The sequence below is a fragment of the Rhinatrema bivittatum genome, chromosome 1, assembly GCF_901001135.1.
Source record: "Rhinatrema bivittatum chromosome 1, aRhiBiv1.1, whole genome shotgun sequence".
Lineage (NCBI taxonomy): Eukaryota > Metazoa > Chordata > Amphibia > Gymnophiona > Rhinatrematidae > Rhinatrema > Rhinatrema bivittatum.
The window spans coordinates 728136936-728157508 of NC_042615.1; the positions used below are offsets into that span (position 1 = coordinate 728136936).

At 45.1% G+C, this 20573-nt stretch overlaps 1 protein-coding gene across 1 annotated transcript in view; it reads right to left on the reverse strand.

Annotated features, from left to right (window-relative positions):
• Positions 1–20573, reverse strand: part of LOC115100791 (sodium channel protein 60E-like) — a 147378-nt gene that overhangs the window by 45035 nt on the left and 81770 nt on the right. Inside the window, exons 7-8 of the mRNA XM_029619674.1 lie at positions 18379–18432; positions 5563–5700 (exon numbers count right to left, since the gene is read on the reverse strand). Of these exons, the coding sequence (XP_029475534.1) occupies positions 5563–5700; positions 18379–18432 (192 nt within the window). The remainder of the gene's footprint in view (positions 1–5562; positions 5701–18378; positions 18433–20573) is intronic.

Below are 20573 nucleotides of genomic sequence, written 5' to 3' on the forward strand. Positions count from 1 at the left end.
AGCTCATCTATCAGCTGCGGGGAGAGTCCATTCAGGTAAATAGCTCGGAGGCAGTCTTCCTGCCAAGTGAGCTCAGTAGCCAAAGTCCAAAACTCAATTGTATCATCAAAAATACTTCTCTGACCTTGACGAAAGTGTAGTAAGCTGGTGCTTGCCACGGCATGGCGCCCGGGATCATCAAAAGTTCATCTGAATACAGCCACAAACTGAGCCAATTCTTTCAACAAACAGTTCAAGCGTTCCCACAGGGGAGAAGCCCAGGCCAGCGCCTTTCCTTCAAGGCGGGATAGGATGAAAGTGACTTTTGTCAATTCATCCTGGAAGACGGAGGGCTGCAGAGCAAATTGCATATAACATTGGTTAATAAACCTTCTGCAGAGTCTGGAGTCGTCACTGAAGCGTGGGGGCACTGGGAGTGCCAACAAGGCTCGAGGCATTGATGGGGGTGGCTGTGGATGAGGAGGAGCCAGAAGAGGAACTGGATTATTTGTAACCCCAGTAACCCCAATATTTAAAAAGGGCTCCAGGGGCGATCCGGGAAACTACAGACCGGTTAGCCTGACTTCAGTGCCAGGAAAAATAGTGGAAAGTGTTCTAAACATCAAAATCACAGAACATATAGAAAGACATGGTTTAATGGAACAAAGTCAGCATGGCTTTACCCAGGGCAAGTCTTGCCTCACAAATCTGCTTAACTTTTTTGAAGGAGTTAATAAACATGTGGATAAAGGTGAACCGGTAGATATAGTATACTTGGATTTTCAGAAGGCGTTTGACAAAGTTCCTCATGAGAGGCTTCTAGGAAAAGTAAAAAGTCATGGGATAGGTGGCGATGTCCTTTCGTGGATTGCAAACTGGCTAAAAGACAGGAAACAGAGAGTAGGATTAAATGGGCAATTTTCTCAGTGGAAGGGAGTGGACAGTGGAGTGCCTCAGGGATCTGTATTGGGACCCTTACTGTTCAATATATTTATAAATGATCTGGAAAGAAATACGACGAGTGAGATAATCAAATTTGCAGATGACACAAAATTGTTCAGAGTAGTTAAATCACAAGCAGATTGTGATAAATTGCAGGAAGACCTTGTGAGACTGGAAAATTGGGCATCCAAATGGCAGATGAAATTTAATGTGGATAAGTGCAAGGTGATGCATATAGGGAAAAATAACCCATGCTATAATTACACAATGTTGGGTTCCATATTAGGTGCTACAACCCAAGAAAGAGATCTAGGTGTCATAGTGGATAACACATTGAAATTGTCGGTACAGTGTGCTGCGGCAGTCAAAAAAGCAAACAGAATGTTGGGAATTATTAGAAAAGGAATGGTGAATAAAACGGAAAATGTCATAATGCCTCTGTATCGCTCCATGATGAGACCACACCTTGAATACTGTGTACAATTCTGGTCGCCGCATCTCAAAAAAGATATAATTGCGATGGAGAAGATACAGAGAAGGGCTACCAAAATGATAAGGGGAATGGAACAACTCCCCTATGAGGAAAGACTAAAGAGGTTAGGACTTTTCAGCTTGGAGAAGAGACGACTGAGGGGGGATATGATAGAGGTGTTTAAAATCATGAGAGGTCTAGAACGGGTAGATGTGAATCGGTTATTTTCTCTTTCGGATAGTAGAAAGACTAGGGGGCACTCCATGAAGTTAGCATGGGGCACATTTAAAACTAATCAGAGAAAGTTCTTTTTTACTCAACGCACAATTAAACTCTGGAATTTGTTGCCAGAGAATGTGGTTAGTGCAGTTAGTATAGCTGTGTTTAAAAAAGGATTGGATAAGTTCTTGGAGGAGAAGTCCATTACCTGCTATTAAGTTTACTTAGAGAATAGCCACTGCCATTAGCAATGGTTACATGGAATAGACTTAGTTTTTGGGTACTTGCCAGGTTCTTATGGCCTGGATTGGCCACTGTTGGAAACAGGATGCTGGGCTTGATGGACCCTTGGTCTGACCCAGTATGGCATTTTCTTATGTTCTTATGTTCTTAAGAGCATCAAGCTGGGCGTGAAGACGATCCATGGAGGAGGCCAGTGTCTCAAGAAACGGCTGCTGTACCTTGGAGGCCAGGCCTAGCATGGCCTGGAGGGCATGCAGCTCCACCGTCGGCAGGTGGAGTAGGCTGAAGGAAGAGGCCGCTTTAGCTTCACCTATACCAGCCCTCATTCCCCATGGGTTGAGACTTTGGGTGCTGGCAGGACATAGGTGGGCCTCGAGATTGGTTTGAGAAGAAAGGTGGTTCAGCCCAGAGACAGCAGTCAATAGGTGGCGTAGTCCTACCCTAGACTGGGTTAGGTACAGGAACTCAGGCGCCAATGGAACAGAGAATAACTGAAGGCGCTCAAGCAAAGAAAGGCCGGAGCTTTGTAAATCCACATCCAGGGAATAGGCTACAGGAGACGTCACTGACAGACTTGGATCAGGGCCGGCGGCAAGCAGAGGTCATGGCAAGGTATGAAGAATTCTGGACACGGAGAAGTCTGTAGCGAAGTCAATCAAGGCAATGGTCAGGGCACAGAGAGGGCAAGCATAGTCAATCAAGGTGTTGTGTCCATCGGTGCTAGACGGCTTTGCCCCGTTTGCCTTACCTTGTTCATGGCTCCTCTGCTTTCCTTGGGAAAATGGCTACCGCCACATCTGCAAGCCAACCTCTCTGGTGTCCCCAGAATGGCTATGGTGCTGCTTCCCGCCATGCTCCTCCCAAGGGCCTACTAGGGAGCGCACGCCGCCTACGTCTTTATTCCAGCATTGGCGCGAACCTCGGGGGTGTTCCCCTCTACTGACTTCATGCCATCCGGGTATATATCCTGTACTAAGTTGCTAGCTCATTGAGTTAGCAAAGGATTGGTCTCAGCCGGTCTAAGCTACTCTGCCGCTTCCGTGCTGCCGCTGGAAGCTCTCTCTCTGCCCTTCGGGATATTGCTAACTTGGGTACCCGCTCCTCGGGGGCCCTCTGCTTTATTTCAGGTGCCTTACAGGGATCAGGTACTCGCTCCTCAAGAGCCTGCTCTCCCTGCCTCGTTGCCGCTACCAACTTCTTCAACCTGGTGGAATCACATACCAACAGCAACCATCTAGTGAGTAATCTAACTCTCAGTCTATCTCATCCACAGTGCTACCTGGCTGGGAAACCTACACCAGAATTCCACTATACCAACAGGGGAGAAGGGTCCCCTCTGCCGAGGGTCCTGAGACTGCTACCCACAGACTACCTCACTACTGCCACCTCTGGTGGTACACCTCAAGCTGTTTAATAAAAAAACTAACTCTGTGTTTGTGTGTCTGCGTTTAGCCCAGTACTGTGGCGCCTCACAGGGCTCCTCCCTGTGGGCGTGGTCATCTGCCTCAGTCCTCAAGAATCCACCCAAACACCGCTTAACCATAACACAAGGCAATGGTCAGGGCACGGTGAAGCCAGGGCTGGAGATAGGCTGAAGAGTAGTCAGGTGTAGCAGAGGCCCGGGGCCGGAGATAAGCTGAAGAGTAGTCAGGAGTAGCAGAGGTCTGGGGCTGGAGATAGGCTGAAGAGTAGTCAGGCGTAGCAGAGTCGAAATCCAGAGAGTCAGTCCAACACATAAACAAGACAGGAATCAGGGAGATAGGAACTGAGAACCACAGGAATCAGGAACATGAAGTAGAGAGGATTCTCTATTAGCAACGAGTACTTGGAGTACGAGGAGACATGTTGCAAAGGCAACACTATGGAGCAAGGCCTGTGAATATATACATGGAGGAGTCTGACGTCAACATCCGGGGCTGCGCCCAAGTTCCTGTAGCGGGCCCTTTAAAAGGATTAGCGATGCGCGGCACCGATGGTGGCATCTGTCTGCGGGCCACGTGGAGAGGCCCGACGAGCAAGGACATCTTGGCTGGCAACACTGGGGACTATGGCAGAGCCGGAGGCAGCGGAGGCGACCCGAGGTCGGAGCTGGCAGCCCACCACCACCAGTAAAGAGGAACCAGGAGCTGAAGTCCATGAAAGAAGGTGAGAGGGCCGCGCCGTGGGTCTGCCGCGGGTGGCACATGTAACACTATCCCCATTCAGGGCAGTATTCAGCCATGGGGCTACCAGCTATTTTAGCCAGATAGAGTGATTGTGCTGCTAAATAGACCGGACCATCTGCATGTTAACTAGAAAAGTTAGCTGGCTAACTTTAGAACTGGTCCAAAGCAATCCTAAAGCAGTCTGAGATAACTTGGCTTATATAGTGGCATAGGAATCAGCTGGAAGGAATAAAGAGGCAGACTCTGGCTGTTTCCTTATGTGCAATTTATTTACAGTGAAGAGCAAAAATCAAACAAATGATGCAGCTAACCAGCTCAGGTAGCACACGGACATCAAACATAGCAGGACCTTGCATAGGCTGGGTTCCTGCCTGCTCCCTGGGGCCTCTCTAACCCTTCTAGGCCCTGAGTTCTTACACTTTGGTGAGGGGGCTTCACCCTTCACCCAGGATTCCTTGTGGGTCTGGATCTTAACGAGAACCGGGCGAGACAGCTGTGCCTGGTCCCTTAAGGTAGTCTGAGGAAGTTTCCTATAGACTCCCTCATACAATTCTAAAATTAAGCAGCTTACTTGGCCTTGGAATGCCCCCAGATCACCCCTGACTTATCCGATTAAGTAATTAGCCTGTTATCTACTTAGCCAGATAAGTTACGGACAGTGAAACTGGTGAGATTTTTAAAAACTGTGGTTTGTCCGGCTAAGTCCGAAACTTTACAGACAAATCATTTAAATATGGACCTCGTTGTGTTTAATTTAAACTTTGTAGACCAGAAAAATTTGTTATAGAAGAGTGGGCAGCTCACTATTTCATGTAGGTGCACTTTAAAAACTGCTCAATTTCAAAACTGCTCAATACGTGCAGACACAACAATTCAGTGTGCTGTCTGTGGTCTGATGTGCTTGGCAAACTTGTTTTTTCTCCCCTTCAGCTCTTCTTATGGGGGGGGGGGGGGGGGCTACACAAAATCATACTTCTCATTAATTGTTGTACTGTGCCCTGGTTTCAAGTGTCATACAAATGCTTATATACATACATTGGTGTACACCAGCTTTAAAGTAACTAAATTAGAAACTTGAAGCTTACCTTAGGAGGAGGAATTTGTTTGATGGGTCTAGCTTTAGAAAGACGTTTTAGTGTACTATATAACCTTTTCTGTTCTTTACTGAGAAGCATGATCAATGCACCTTCCTGCTTTGACTGTGTAGGTAAATGTAATAGATATAAACCAATTATAGTCATATGCTTTCAATGTAAATATCTGATTATAAGCTATAAAGCTCTATGGCAATTTTTATAATCATTGTAAATTGAAATTTGTGCAAAGTATGCTAAATACAGAAATAAAGGTTAACACCAAAAAAATATATAGATATGAAGTGATACCTTCTTATTGGACTAATTTAATACATTTCTTGACATTTCAGCCACACTACTTTAACATTCTAGATACAAATTATCTATGAAGTAATTTACTGCATTATAACAGCTGATACAATACAGCGTTCTAGTTTTGAAAGAAGCAGATTGGAAAGACACTTACTTGGTTACGTACAGTATTGAAGTTTTCTATGATGACACCAATGAAAAGGTTTAAAGTAAAGAATGATCCTACCACTATAAACGCAACAAAATATAAGAGACTGTATACATTAGCACCAGTCTCAGGCTGCATGTCAATCTGAAAAAGAGCAATGGACATGTCAACTTCATAAACACTGAAAGCACAATCTGGAAAGAAATTATATCTTGTGCAAGAAAATTACCCAAGGCTTATCCAAAGAAGTTCATGCGTGTATCTTAAAAATCCCTGGATACAGATATGCTTTCATCAAAAAATGTCCCTATCAGGAAAATAAAAAATTGCTTTGATTTTCACTTTTTCTTCACACAATATGATTTGAGCACTTGATGAGGGTACTTTTCAACAATCTGCATTAGTCAACACATGTGAGTGTAAGTTAGTACATCCAAAATTACAGCATTAACTTGAATCTCGCATTCAAAAAGATGGGAAATAAAGCCAAGTGGTAAATAAATAAATGGTGTAGTGGGAGCCACACAGTTAATAAAATACTGTGTGTTTCTGCCATGAAAGTACATGCAGATGTTTCAGTATATGCATATATTTGTAATGCAGGAAAATGCATACTTTCTCCACCCATTTTAAAGTGCACACATATATTTTACACCTGCAAAAGTTGTAAGATGTGCATATAATAAGCCTCTGTTATGCACAGAGGCAGGATTTTATTAGGGATGTGCAATCGTTTTTCCAGAATTAGGCAATTTCAACGAATTTCAACAGGAGTTAGCATGCACTAACTCCCGTTAGCGAGCACTAATTCTGCCAGGTTAGTGCGCACTATCAGGAGTTAGTGCGCACTAACCTGAAAATCAGGGCCCCCGACAAAAAAACTCGAACCGCGGGAAAAACAAAATTCCCGCGGGGGGGGGGCCCTGAAATGAAGCCCAACACAAAATTTTTACCTGAGGCACATCTCTAGATTTTATTTATTATTATTTATTTAGGGTTTTTATATACCGGCATTCATGAGACAATCACATCATGCTGGTTTATATTTAAACAGGAGTACAATATATACAACAAGAACTGGAACTATCATGCAGAAGAGAGCAGTTACAAATAACAAGGACTGATGAACTGGGAGAAGAGGGAAAAAATAGACAAGATTAGTAAAGGCTAAAATAATATACAAAGAGATGGAGTTGAGTTGCCTGTGTTAAATATGTTGATGGAGAGGGGCATTAATTTGAGTCCGGGAAGGCTTGCTTAAACATTCAAAGTCTTAAGTCTTTTTCTAAAGGTTGGAAGGCAGGGCTCCTGTCTGAGATCGGGTGGGATGGAGTTCCATAATGGTGGAACAGCTGTAGAGAGGGCTCGATCTCTTAAGGTAATGTGTCTAGTGGTTTTGGTGGGAGGTACTTGTAGAGATCCTCTGTATGCGTCTCTGGTAAAGAATTTTATAAAGAATGAGCTTACTCCACCTATGAAAATAGTTGCTTGTGCCCAGATTTTTAATCACCGATTCACTGACAACTTCAGCAATTCAACCACACTTCCACCAGTTTACCAAGACCCTCTAGATTTCACCCTGAATCCCTACTTCTTAATCTAGACCTCCCACATAAACATTACAGACAAAAGACAAATGTGATTTCAGTTCTGTGACTCAATTATCAGATGTAAAAGCCTGCAAACAAGGTAGGTGTTATGAATTGTCCTGCCTGCAGGTCCCCCCGTGAGCAGGCATGGACTCACCATGCAGCTTTCTTCGCCGCTGCGGCAGGACGCCGCCATCAGCCCGCCCTGCTTGCTTCTTCGCTCCGCGGTCGGAGCCGCGGCTGTCTTCGGGGCTGGGACGCCCCCGACATCATCTTGATCTTCGCGGCTGGAAGCCGCAAAAGCCCCGGTGTTTCCTGGCGGCAGGAACCGCCCCCGGGGCCTCCCGCAGCAGCTGGAGCCGCTGCTGACACTGGAGCCTGCGTCCAGGCTCTCCCCTGCCTCCTCTCAGCGTCTGACGCTGCCGGCGTGCAGACGCTGTGCAGGCCGCTGTCCGCGGTCCTGCACAGCCCTGCTCCTGCTTCCTTAGACGCGCGGCCGTGTCTCTCTACACTATTTAAGGGGCCAGACACAGGAAGTGTCTGGGCCCCACCTTGTGGACTACTTCCTGCTTGAGCCCTATAAAGGGCTGCTTCGCTCATTGTTCCTGGCCTTGCATCATGTTCATGTCTTCGCTCTGGAGGCTCCGGCCTGCCAGAGACCATGTAAGGTCTTCTTTGTGGAGCTCCTCACCTTGATGTCGTCTCGTCATGCTATGCCATGTCCATGTCTTCGCCTGAGGTCCATGTCCAGGTTTCTTCAGCCTTCGTCTTGGTGTTCCTGCCTTCCTGGATGTTTCCTTCCTACTCCATGCCTCGTCTCTGCTCTTGAGCCTTCTGGTACCGGTAGGCCGGGAGTCCCTCAGATGCAGTATTCCTGGGTGGGCTGCCTGCCGGTGGATGGTTGTCCTGTGCTCCTGAGCCGTCTGGTCCTGATGTGTCTTCCTGTGCTGTTCCGCTCCCGTCGTGGTCCGTGACCAGCCTTGGGGCTGTGTAGGGCGCGTAACGGACAGGGTGGTCCGCGACTCAGTCCCGCGGGTGGCCTGAGTAGGGCGCCCTGAGAGACAGTGCCAATGTCAATGCCTTGTCTTGCCTCCCTTGGATGTCTCGTCTCTGGATGCCGTCGCATCAGCCATGTGTCTTGTTTCTGGATGCCGTCGCATCAGCCATGTGTCTTGTTCCTGGATGCTGTCGCATCAATCCACAGTCACGTCTTCATAGCCCTGGTGTCATGTCCTCCACCAAGTGTCTTCGTTCCATGTGATGCCGTTGCATCAACCACAGTGTCTTCGTGTCAAGGCCCGTCTGCCCTCAACCTCAGGCCAGGCCTGCTGCTCCATGCTGCTCGCAGCAGGTCCGAAAGGGCCCGGAATGGTCGGAGGACCATTCACCTTCCAACATCCTCGGATGTTTGGCCATGGAACTTGCCGGCCTGGCAGAGGGTAGAGTGTTTAGCCATGCGGAGCCACCGTCAACCCTTGGTTCAGCCCGGGACCGCTTGGGTCGGGCTGAGGCCCATGGGCACACGAAAACCACCGTTCTCAACAGTAGGTAATAATGTGTTTATATCCCTTACAAAATGCAAAATAGTGTGTGAACTTCTAAACCCTGCCCCAGAACACTCCTACCCCACCCCATTTTCCTGTTAACATTTAAGCATGTGCATTCCCAAATTTTTCACACTAGTCAGTAAGCCTATAAATACAAGTATATACCTATTTAAACACATACCCTCCATGTAACTCTTTGAAAAAAGATCCCTAAATGACACCGTAACGCAGTAAGTCCTGGGTGTTTAGTATCAGTAGTATGGATAATGGGAAGATAATGGGAAGATCCATTCAAATGCAGAACCTCCTTCTGTGGAGTCTGGAATGGCCATCTTACTTGCAACAGGATATAACCATGCTCTTGCTATAGCTTAGGAGGCGGTCCTTTGAGTTGTGAACAGAGGTAGAGAGGAGCTTACTTTTGTTATTTTACAGGCCCAGCCAGACGAGCCAAGAAAGCTCTGTTTGGTGGTCCTGGCCAGGGTCAGGAGGGATTGTTGAGACTGTCGCTGCTCGACATCCTCACTCCGCCCTCTTTACCTCTGTGGCGACTCCCTCCGGGTCTGCCGTGGCATCTCCATGCTGTCTCCCTCCGGGGTCCCCGGACTGGCTCGATGTTGCAGATCCGCCATGTTGCCTGAAGACCTAGATCGCATGCGCGTGCTCTGATTGAAGTACCAGCAAGGGCGTGAACCTCAGGGGCGTCCCCCTGAGAATACGTTATCCGCTTCCAAATATTTAAAGGTCTCTATTTCGCTATCTAACTGAGTTAGCAAGGATAAGGATAAGGACTTGTTTCGGCTATCCAAGCTACTCTGCCTCCTCGGATTTACCAGAGGTACCCACTCCTCAGGGACTTCACTCTTTTTCTTTACTTTCAGATTACAGATAGGAACCAGTACTCGCTCCTTGAGGGCCCATGTTCCTGGACACTCTGAAGATTCTCTACTGCCTGGAAGCTATCGCTGCTACAAACATTTGTGAGTTACCATCGCTCTCTCAGAGCTTTTCCTGGAACCAGATACTCGCTCCTCGAGGGCCTAAACCTTTCCAGCTCCTGAGCTTCCTTGAGACCTTATGTGAGTTTTGTCATCTAGTTCTGTTCATGAACTCTGTCTACTCTGCCTACTCACTTTCTACAGTTTCTCAACAGCTCAGCCATCCTGGATCGCTGTTCCAGTACCTGAGGGACTACAGCCCTGCTGGGCATATCAGCTCACTACTGCCACCTCTGGTGGTTTCAAAAAACCTGTTTAATAAAAGAACTAGTGTGTCTGTCTCCATACTCAAGCCTTGCCGTTGATCCCTCTCGGGATATCCTCCCAGGGGCGTGGTCATCTGCCACCATCCCAGGGATCCACCCACAACTATATCAGATTAATACAGATTGCTAACTCCTAGCACCAGATCTTGAACAGATTGCTAACTCCGTAGCAAGACGATATCTGAGACACTACAAGATTGCTGACTCCTCCTTCTTTAGGAGCCAATAATAACAGATTGCTACTCCGCAGTCTAACTAACAGCAGATTCTTAACAGGGATTCTACCCAAACAGTACACAACCTGTCTGGTGGGAGTTATCCCTCTGAGTGCAATGTTTAGAATTTGATCTTTTAAGTGGTAGGGGCCTTGCTAGAGCATGTTCAGCTCCTGGGCCCAGGGAAAGGGAAACCCTGGGTCTGGACCTTGGCCTGGCAGGTTAGGGATGCCTCAGTGAGGAAGGGGGTGACAATGTCACCCCGGTGTTATTTTTGGTTAAGTAAAGATTAAGTTCAACATCCAGGAGGATGTTTTTGACTGCCTTCACTGCCTGATCTGGAGCACAAGAATTCCTTCTCCAAGGGATCCCTCCCACCAGGGATTCGAAGAAGAGATGTAAGGATTACAGTAAGAACAAAGAAGGGTTTAATCAACTAACTGTGAGTAAAAGGCAAAGCCTAACATCAGTGAAGCCACCCATCCGGTGCTTCAATCAACAATGGGGTGAGAAAGAGATTTATCTTTCTGTGCAGAGACAGAAATAAGAGTATTCTTGCTAGTTGAAAGGGGTGCTTCTGCCCATTTAAAGGATACCTTGCCCACCTTGGCCAGCCTGAGATATTCCTTCACAGATTTTGGAGAACATTGTAACAAACTATTTCATTGTGCTGCTATGGATCAAAGAGTTGTGCCATTTCCCATTTATTGTCTTCAATAAACAATTATTTTTTGGACTCCAGCATGGTTATTTTGCACTCAGTGCATAGCGAATAGGAAAGTACCCCTCTCCCAGGGATACCCAAAGAGAGTTAGCCACCCCAACCTGGGAACCTAGAGGACTGCTTTCATCCCCAAGTCTATTGAACCTACATCCTGGGAAGGAAGGAAAGTAGTACAGCTGGCCTGGGTTCCTGTCCCAAAGAGTACAAATAAGTTTATGTACCTATCCGTTCCGGACTTGTACATTAAAATATTTTTAAAAAATCAGGTGTAAGATTATTGTCAGAAACAGGAATCAGGCAGAGATGGATGGACAAGACACAGGGGACCAAGACCTAGGAATGATAGAAAGGCAAGTCAAGGCAGGGCATGGCAAAGCAATAAGACAATGAGGCAAGGCAAGGAGGCAACAGCGAAGCAAGGCCAGACAACGAGGAGGCAAAACAAGGCAAAGATACAAAGAACAAGTAGCAACAGAATCTGCAACACAGGAGGACCAGTTGCTGAGGTAAGTCTGTGGGGCTTGTCTGGGGCTTAAGAAGCTGGGTTACTGACATCATCTGGAAGCGCCACTAGAAGAGATTGCCACCATAGGGTCTTTAAGAGGCACTGTGCCGTGTGCACACGCTTAGAAAAGGCTGAGGTCTTGGCAGCATGGTGGCGCTGATGGTGTTGGGAGGTCTTGGCTGCATGGCCCATATTTATGGGTGAATGTGGCCAGTTGGGACATCCCGCAGCTGGCCAAAATGTTGCAAAGGAACTGTACAAGGACATTATCACCTCCTTTTTCTTACTGGTTACTCCTCTCTCTATGCAGTCCAGCATTCATCTGGCTTTAGCTATTGCCTTGTCATACTGCTTCACCACCTTCAGATCACCACACACTATTATCCCAAGGTCCCTGTACCAGTCCGTGCACATTAGTCTTGCACCCCCCATCACATACAGCTATTTTGGATTACCGCACCTCAGATACATGACTCTGAACTTCTTGGCCTTGAAGCCCAGATACCATGTTTTCAGTTATTCTTCACGTTTTCTTGAAGTGTTTCCATTAATCAAGGTGAAGTATACCTTAAAAGTATACCTTAAAAGTGTGTTAATGTGAAGCTAACTAACCTTAAAGTAGATAGAGTGACGGGGCCAGATGGGATACATTTGATGGCTTAAGGGAACTTGGAGATGTTCTGGCAGGTCTACTGGCTGACCTTTTCAAAGTTTCTTTAGAGTCAGGAGTTTTCAAAGGAATGGAGACAGGTAAATGTGTTCCTGTTCACAAAAGTGGAAGTAAGGAGGAGGCTGGGAACTAGAGGCCAGTTAGTCTGACCTTTGTGGTGAACAAATTAATGGAATTGCTGCTAAAACAGAGGATAATGCATTTTCTGGCATTCAATGGATCACAAAAGCCAAAGCAACATAGTTTTATCACAGGTAGGTCTTGCAAACAAATTTAAACAATTTATTTGATTGGGTGACCAGAGAGTTGGATCAGAGAAGGGCACTAGATGTAGTGTACTTGGATTTCAGTATGGCCTTTGTCAAAGTTCTACGTAAGTGATTCATAAATAAATTAAGCACCCTTGGTATGGACCCTAAAGTGACTCACTGGGTTAGAAATTGTTTGAGTGGGAGGTGACAAAGGGTTGTGATAAATATAGCTGACTCTTAGAAGAGGTAATTTACTAGTGGTGTGTCACAGGATCAGTCCTTAGACCAATTCTTTTCAACATTCTTGAGAGTGACAGTACTTAAAGATTATCGGGAAAATTTTGTCTTTCTGAGGATGATACCAAAATCTGCAACAATCTGCACAGCCAGGAAGGTGAGGAAAATGTGAGGTGGGATCTAGTGAAGAATTGTCTAGGGTTTGGCAGGGAAGATTTAATCCTAAAAAATGAAGTTTTCCACAGGAGAGGTATAGAATGGTTTGTGTGTGTGTGTGTGTGTGTGTGTGTGTGAGAAATGTTTCTAAGCACTAAAGAAGAGTGAGATCTGGGGGATGATTATATCTATTGATCTTAAGGTGGCCAAATAGGTGGATAAGATGAATGCAAAAGCCAGAAAGATGCTTGGGTGCATATGGAGAAGAATGGTCAACTGAAAAATGGAGGTGATATTTCCCCTGTATAAGTCCTAAATGAGATCTCATTTGGAATACTGTATACAGATCTGGAGAGTGCATCTTCAAAGGAATGTAAACGTTGGAGTTGATCCCGAGGGTGGATACTAAAATGTTCAGCAGTCTTTGTTCTAAAGAATATGGGGATAGACAAACATCTAAACATAGGCATATACAGAGTCAAAAAAATGTGTTTCGGTTCATTCATGTTTTATAGGTCACAGTGATTAGTTAGATTTGTTTCAAACAAAAAAAAAAAAAGATTGTTAGCTCATTTTAATTATTTTTTTACCATTATAGTTACTCTAGTAAGCAATGCAGGCAAATTTTTTGGGCTTCCAAATTGGGATTTTCTAATGAAGCTGGTAGGTAGACATCATCAGAAAGGTGAAGGTATGCAAATATATCAAGACAATGTAAACATGGCACCAAAGGTGGCATGAAAAGCCCAAGGATGCACAATGGGGAAAAATGGTACCAAGTGGCAGAAGTTCTCCAAGGCGCTCTCAGAGGAGCATCAAGCAGCATCAAGAGTGGCCAGAACAGCACTGAGTGGCCAGAACAGCCCAAGGTAGCAAAAGCAGGGCAAAGGGCACCAACAATAGTGGCATGAACACCCCAAAGCTGCGTGAGAGGGACAAAGCAGCACAAAGTGTGGCATGAAGTGTTCAAGGCTCCATTAAGGGAGAACAAAGCAGCACAAGAGGCAGAAAACCTTCAAAGTCAGTGATAGAAGATCAAAACAAGTGAAAAAGTGGCATGAAGACCCCAAAGCATCATGAAAGGTGCAAAGCAGTCACCCAGAGTGGCAAGAACAACCCAAAGCTCCAAATGAGGGAGCAAAGGGCACTAATCAAATTGGTAGGAAGCCCTAGGCATGGAGAAGCAAAGAAAATCCCTGTAGGAGGCCTGATGTCATTTCCTTATGGAGTCATTAAGTGAAGGAACTGGTTGCTCAGGCTTGGAGTTGGTCTTCATTGAAGACTAAGAATCCAGAATACTATTCTTCTTCTGAACCAGTTTTTGCAAATACTGCCTCCATTATCTCAGAAGCAATAATCATGGAGGAACACAGTCTTGATTCTGAGAGCTGCACTTCTGGAGCCCTTGCATTTTGCAATGGTATAATGAATTGATGTCTAAATACCAGATGAGACCAACTGCAGGCTATCCTAATGGATAGCCTGCAGTTGGTCTCATGTTCTTATGTTCTTATGTTCTTACCACTATTCTTATGTTCTTACCACTATTCTCACTCTACCCCAGTCAGTAAACAATGCCACCATTCAACGTGGCCACATGCCACCACCTGACGCAGCTAAGATGCCGCCGACACTTTGTGCTCAGGTGTGCCCTCCTTGTGTGCATGCATGCCACCTAGCTGATTTAAAGATACCACAGTGGGAAACTACCTTATTCCCTTTAACCTGAGCCTCTACAATAGGTCAACTAACTTGTGTAGAGCAAGTTGCCTCAGCATGTTCCTGATCAATATTCCTGTGTTCCTGGTCTTTGTTCCTCTGTCCTTAGTATTCCTCTTGGCAATCTTGGCCTTCTCCCTGAGTTCTTGTCTTTGTCTGGTGTCAGTCTTCAGTTCCTCTTCATCCTGTGGTCAGTCTTTCTACATCTTCTGTCTTCTCTTGCTTGCTTGTTCTCTTCTTTGCCTCCCTGCCTGCCTTGCCATCCCTCCTTCCCTCAGATGGATCTCTGCGTCTGACTTCAGCCTACTTGAAATTCAGCAATGCTTGAACTCTGCTTGCCACTGACTTTGGCCTGACTCCTGACCATGTCTGAATGCCTCCTACCTTGACCACTGCTTGGCCTCCATTATGCCTTTACCCTGCCTGCCTGGGCCCTGGCCGGTGACCCAGCTTTTTGCATGGACTTCCGGTTCATCAACAGAGGCCCACACCTAAGACCTGCTGGCCTGAGCACCCGAGGGCTCAACCTAAGGGCAACAAGGTCTGATATAAACCGCTAAATGTAAACCGCTAAATGTAGCGATAGTTACTGTTCCTTGTAAACCGGGGTGATATGTATATTATACAGGAACCTCCGGTATATAAATTATTTAAATAAATAAATAAATAAATAAAGGTGAAGCTCTAGTTGGGCCTCTGCCACAGCCAGCTCTGCCAGCCGATGGTTGGGACCTGCAGGGCTCCTCCCTGCAGGTTGCACCAACTCCACCTCAGTCCAAGGGTCCAAGCCTACAACAGATTGCCGAGGTCATGGACCTGTCCATGTTGAAGGTCATTCCCGGCGTAGCCCAGAAATTATAGGCTCTACAGACAACCTTGGAGCTCTTGTCTTCATCCCATAGAGAGTCTTCCATTCCTCATCTTTGTCCTGTGGTCAGTCTTATCCTGTTATACCTTAATTCACAATTGTTAAGAATATGACACTTTGAATCTTATAAACCGTTGTGATGGCTTCACCGAATAATGGTATATAAAACTCAACAAATAAATAAATAAATAAATAAATCTTCTGTGTCTTCTCATGCCTGCCTATGTTTTTCTTTGCCTCCCTGCCTACCTTGCCATCCCACCTTCCTTTGGATGGATCTATGGTTCTGACTTCAGCCTGCTTGACATTCGATGACACTTGAACTCAGCCTATCTCTGACCATGGCATGACTCTTGACAATGTCAAATCAGCTGATGAACAAATCATAACCCAATAATTAAAAACACATAAAAAATGTTTTAAAAATTACCAATGTCACAGAAAACAGGGGACCAAATCAAAGATACTTTTAACCCAAATCAGTGCCGGCAATACTTTATAAATATTGAAGAGACCGCATCGGCAAGCCTGACAATGTGCCATGTGCCTTAGGCAGAGCCATCCGGACTTCTCGTCAATTGTGGTATTTTTAAGCGGTTCAAATATTAAGAACAATCATATTTCAAAGGCAGTAAAGATTGTCCGTCTGGACCCTCACCACTGGAATTTCTATTGAGACTTTCTGTCCACAAGAACAAGTATACATTGGATTTCTACTTGATTTCTGACTCCTGAAGAAGCAACAGTGAGTTGCGAAACACCGGCCGCTGTCGGGTCTTTTCACAAATTGCCTATGAGGGTAGAAATGGACAATCTTTACAGCCTTTGAAATATGATTGTTCTTAATATTTGAACCACTACCGCAAATGACGAGAAGTCCGGATGGCTCTGCCTAAGGCACATGGCACATTGTCAGGCTTGCCGATGCGGTCTCTTCAATATTTATATAGTATTGTCAGCGCTAATTTGGGTTAAAAGTATCTGTTTTCTGTGACATTGAACTATCAGGACCTCATTGCTTGCTCTTTATTATTTTGTTTTTTAAAAATTACCAAAACATAAATAAAATATTTTAAATCAGTAGACATCTCACATCAAATAATTATAACTAATAAGGAAAAAGAAATCTCCTTCTTTCCATACCTGGAAACTTTAGATTTCCAGTCACCATGAGATTGTCAAAGGTTGGAGGAGGGTACACAAACCTTAACTTCTCACATACAGATATTCTCACACACAGATATTCTCACATAGAGGCATTCTCACACACAGTCTGTCCACACACACAGGCAAGCTCTCTCTCACACACACATCCATACCCCCTGCATGCATTCTCTCTCACACATACCCCCTCAAGCACTCAGGCACTCTCGCACACACATCCACACACTCCACGGGCACTCTCTGACACACACATTCACACTCCCACAGGCACTCTCTCTCTCACACATACAAACACACACACACACACACACACACACACATATACACACAGGCACTCTCTCTCTCTCTCTCTCTTACCACACACACACACACACACACACACACACACACACAAGCACTCAGGCTCTCGCTCTCTCTCATATGCCCTCAGTCACTCTCTCACACATATACAGACACTGGATCTCTTCTTCAATGGCCAGCTGCATGGGAAATGCCGGGGACACCGTGAGACCTCTTCTCTCACCAGCTGCAGGAAAAATGCCAGGAGCCATGAGGCCTCTTCTTTTGCTATCAGCTGCAGGGGAAATTTTGGTGGCCCCACTGGGTCTTCCTTTTGCTGCCAGAAAGCAGGAAACCCACCTGCCCATCATTTTCAACACCTCTGAGAGGCTTTTTCTAGAGCTGGTGAGAAATGGGAACCCTGCCAGTACATCATTTTCTTCGCTGATGCAGGGCTTTCTCTAGAGTTGGTAGGGAGTGGAAACCCTGCAGCACAACATTTTCTACACCGCTGAGGGGGCCTTCTCTAGAACTGGTGGGGAATGGAACCCCGTTAGCACATCATTTTCCAGGCTGCTGCGGGGAATAAGAACCCTACCAGCATGTCATTTTCTGTACCACCAAGTGGGCCTTCTCTAGAGCTAGCAGGGAGTAGGAACCCCTCGGGTCACCAGCATCTATCAGCCCCCTTGATTTTCCTGTTGGTGGAGTATGGGAACCCTACTGGCATTGAATTCTACTGAGGCAGCCACTGTAGGTTTTATTTGGGCAGGGGAAGGACACTTTCCTCTGTTCCCAAAATTGCTACCTGAAGCAGTTGCCTCACCCTGCCTCATTATAGAACTGCCCCTGACAGAGGAAGTAAGTTAGCATCACTTGATCCAGGTAGCAGCTGCACTGTGATGTTTCTTCTGTGTGTTTTCCTTACCAACTTGTCCTGCCTCAGCTCTGACAAGTCTATGAGATTACACAAGCAAGAGTTGGTTGCTATAGTTACCAGTTATGTTTTTGCTCAGCCATACACAGCCATAGACTTCAATGGGCCAAAGTCTTGAATGGGAAACATAAATGAATGAGCCAAACATTTTATATCATTTGTGGGACCCCATTCATTCATTTTGGAGGGGTCACAAATGAAGAAACAATAGACTAATTTATCATGTTTTACCCATTTATTTCAAATGACTGCATGTCCATAATGTATATTCTGAAAGAAAAGTATAGGGGAGATTATGATGGAGACATGTAAGTAAATCCAAGGTTTCCATGAATCAGAAGCTGGCCTATTTCAAAGGATAGAATACTTTAAAATGAGGAGGTCATGGATGAGGGTGAAAGGTGATAGATTTAGTTGTAATCTTATTTAAAGAGAGAGTAGTGGATTCATGGAACAGCCTCCACATTGAGGTGGTGAAGACAATGACAGTATTTGAATTCAAGAAGGCATGTGATAAACACAGAAGATCTCTGAGGGAGGAGTAGTTATTGTAAAGCTGAGTAGTTGGTGTGGATGGGTACACTGGATAGGCTGCAATCATCTATTTTTGCTATTATGTTTCTATGAATCTGTGAAAGAGAATAAGAATAAGGCAAAAGGATACAAAGAGATGTTATAATGAAAGTTCTTTACCTACCCCTCTAGCATCAGCTGCACTGGCCATGAGTTCCATCCAACCTTCAAAAGTAGCCTGAATATTAAATTAAGAAAATTAGCTGGATCACATGTGTAGAGTAGTAATATTTCTAGAATAACATATAAATGACCAGTTCAAAAATCATATAGGAGCTTAAGAGTATACTGGTTTACTGGACTATTTTTTCAGGTCTTTTGATTGATAGTATTTATTATGTTCTACAAGTATTTCAGAAAATGGGAAGACCAAATTTAGCAAAGTCCTGGATTACTGACGCAGAAGGTAACACATCAAAAAAGTACTGTAGAAAAAAATAAACCACTAAAAAAAACAAGGAACTATGGGGTAGATTTTAAAAAGAGTGCATGCGTGTCCATGTGCACATGGCTCCCAGCACGTGCACATGGACACGATGATTTTATTACATGCACATGCCAGCGCGCACATGTTATAAAATCCATTGGCTGTGTGCACATGTGCAGGCAGCGCGCAGAGGGGGTGAATTTTAGTAAATTGCTTGTGGCAACGCAATTGGGCCTTCCCTAGTTCCCTACCCCCCTGCCTAATCTTCCTTGCCTTTCCCCTCTCCACCCTGACCCCTAACCCCTACCTACCTACCCGAAAATTTTTTATTTTTCAACTTATTGCTCCTCCCAAGCAGAACTAGTTTGCATGAGTTGGCCAGCTGCTGGCGGGTGCTTCCCCGGGACAGCGGGTAATGGCCGCTGTCCTGGCTGGCCTCTGTCCCGTCCCGCCCCCTCCCTGCCCAGATCATGCCCCCCCCGGCCTCCCCCTTTTTCAGGGCCTGGCACTTGTATGTGTATCGGGACTTATGCGTGTGGCTGGGCCCTTTTGAAAATGCGCGGTGCATGCAGGACCCAGCCGCACGCGCAAGTCCTGATTTTCACGCATACAGCCATTTGAAAATTCAGCCTTAATTGAGAGGCAATGTACTAACCCACATTATTTATGCAGTCATTTTGCAAAGTTTTGCTACAGATACAAATGTGCTCAGTTTCATTCATCCACAATCTGGAGCTTTGCATGTTCCCAGAGTGGCAACATGAGAATCATTTTGCAATCTGACCACACCTTTCGGGGCTGCCATGACACATAAGACTAAAAACTTGGCTTTTCAAAAAAGCATTTCCAAGCCTTGAATAAAACCTCCTCTCACTAGCACTAACTCGTATGCAATAATGGAATGTAAACACGAATCAACCAACCTCAAACCCTCTCTCACTAATTCCTGCTGAATATTTATCATACTATTACCATTCACAACTGTGTCATATTTATTCATTTGATTACCTATGTACCATTTCATAGTCTTATTTTTTCACTTGCTATTCTAATGTATCAATAGGCTGAAATGTAAATATTGTGCTGTTCAATTTCTCCCCTTCCATCCCAAGTTTATTTTCCTTGTTTTTTGTAACTTTCCCTCTCCCTTTTTCTGATTCACTGTATTTAAATTTCAAGGTTCTTATTGAAAATATTGTTTTTTACGTTACGTTATGCTTTACACTCCTTGTTATTTGTAAACCGGGTTGATGTGATGCCTATCATGAAACTCGGTACAACAAAAACAATAAATAAATAAATAAATAAAAATGACTTAAAGAGTCAGCGTAGGCCCTATGAGGCCCCCAAAGTAAAAGACCCTTTAAAATAGTTTGAAAACAGAAGCTACCCAACCTCCAAGTTTCCCTAATCCTGGCCTCTGACAAGCTTACATACTACTATTGTTTAATATTTCTATAGTGTTACTTGACATATGCAGCACTGTACAAACAACACATAAGACAGTCCCTGCTCAATAGACTGTACAACTAATCTAGACAAACATACAGGTCAAGAGTCTTAGGGAGTTTCATATAGCAAAGCAATGGTTAAAATTAGTTAATAAGGTTGAAGGCAAACAGGCTGAAGATTTAAAAGTACCTCAAAAAGGTGGATTTTTAGATGGGATTTAAACAAGGCAAGAGAGGAAGCATGACACACTTGTTCAGGAAGTCTATTCCAGGCACATGGTGCAGCCAGGTGGGAAAGTACTGAGTTGGGAATTGATGGTAAAGGAGAAGGGCATAGATAGGAGTGATTTGTCTGATGAGCAGAGTGCATGAAGAGAGGCGTAGAGAGAGAGAAGGTAGTGAGGAGCTGCAGAATGAAAGCACTTGTAGGTGAGTAATAAG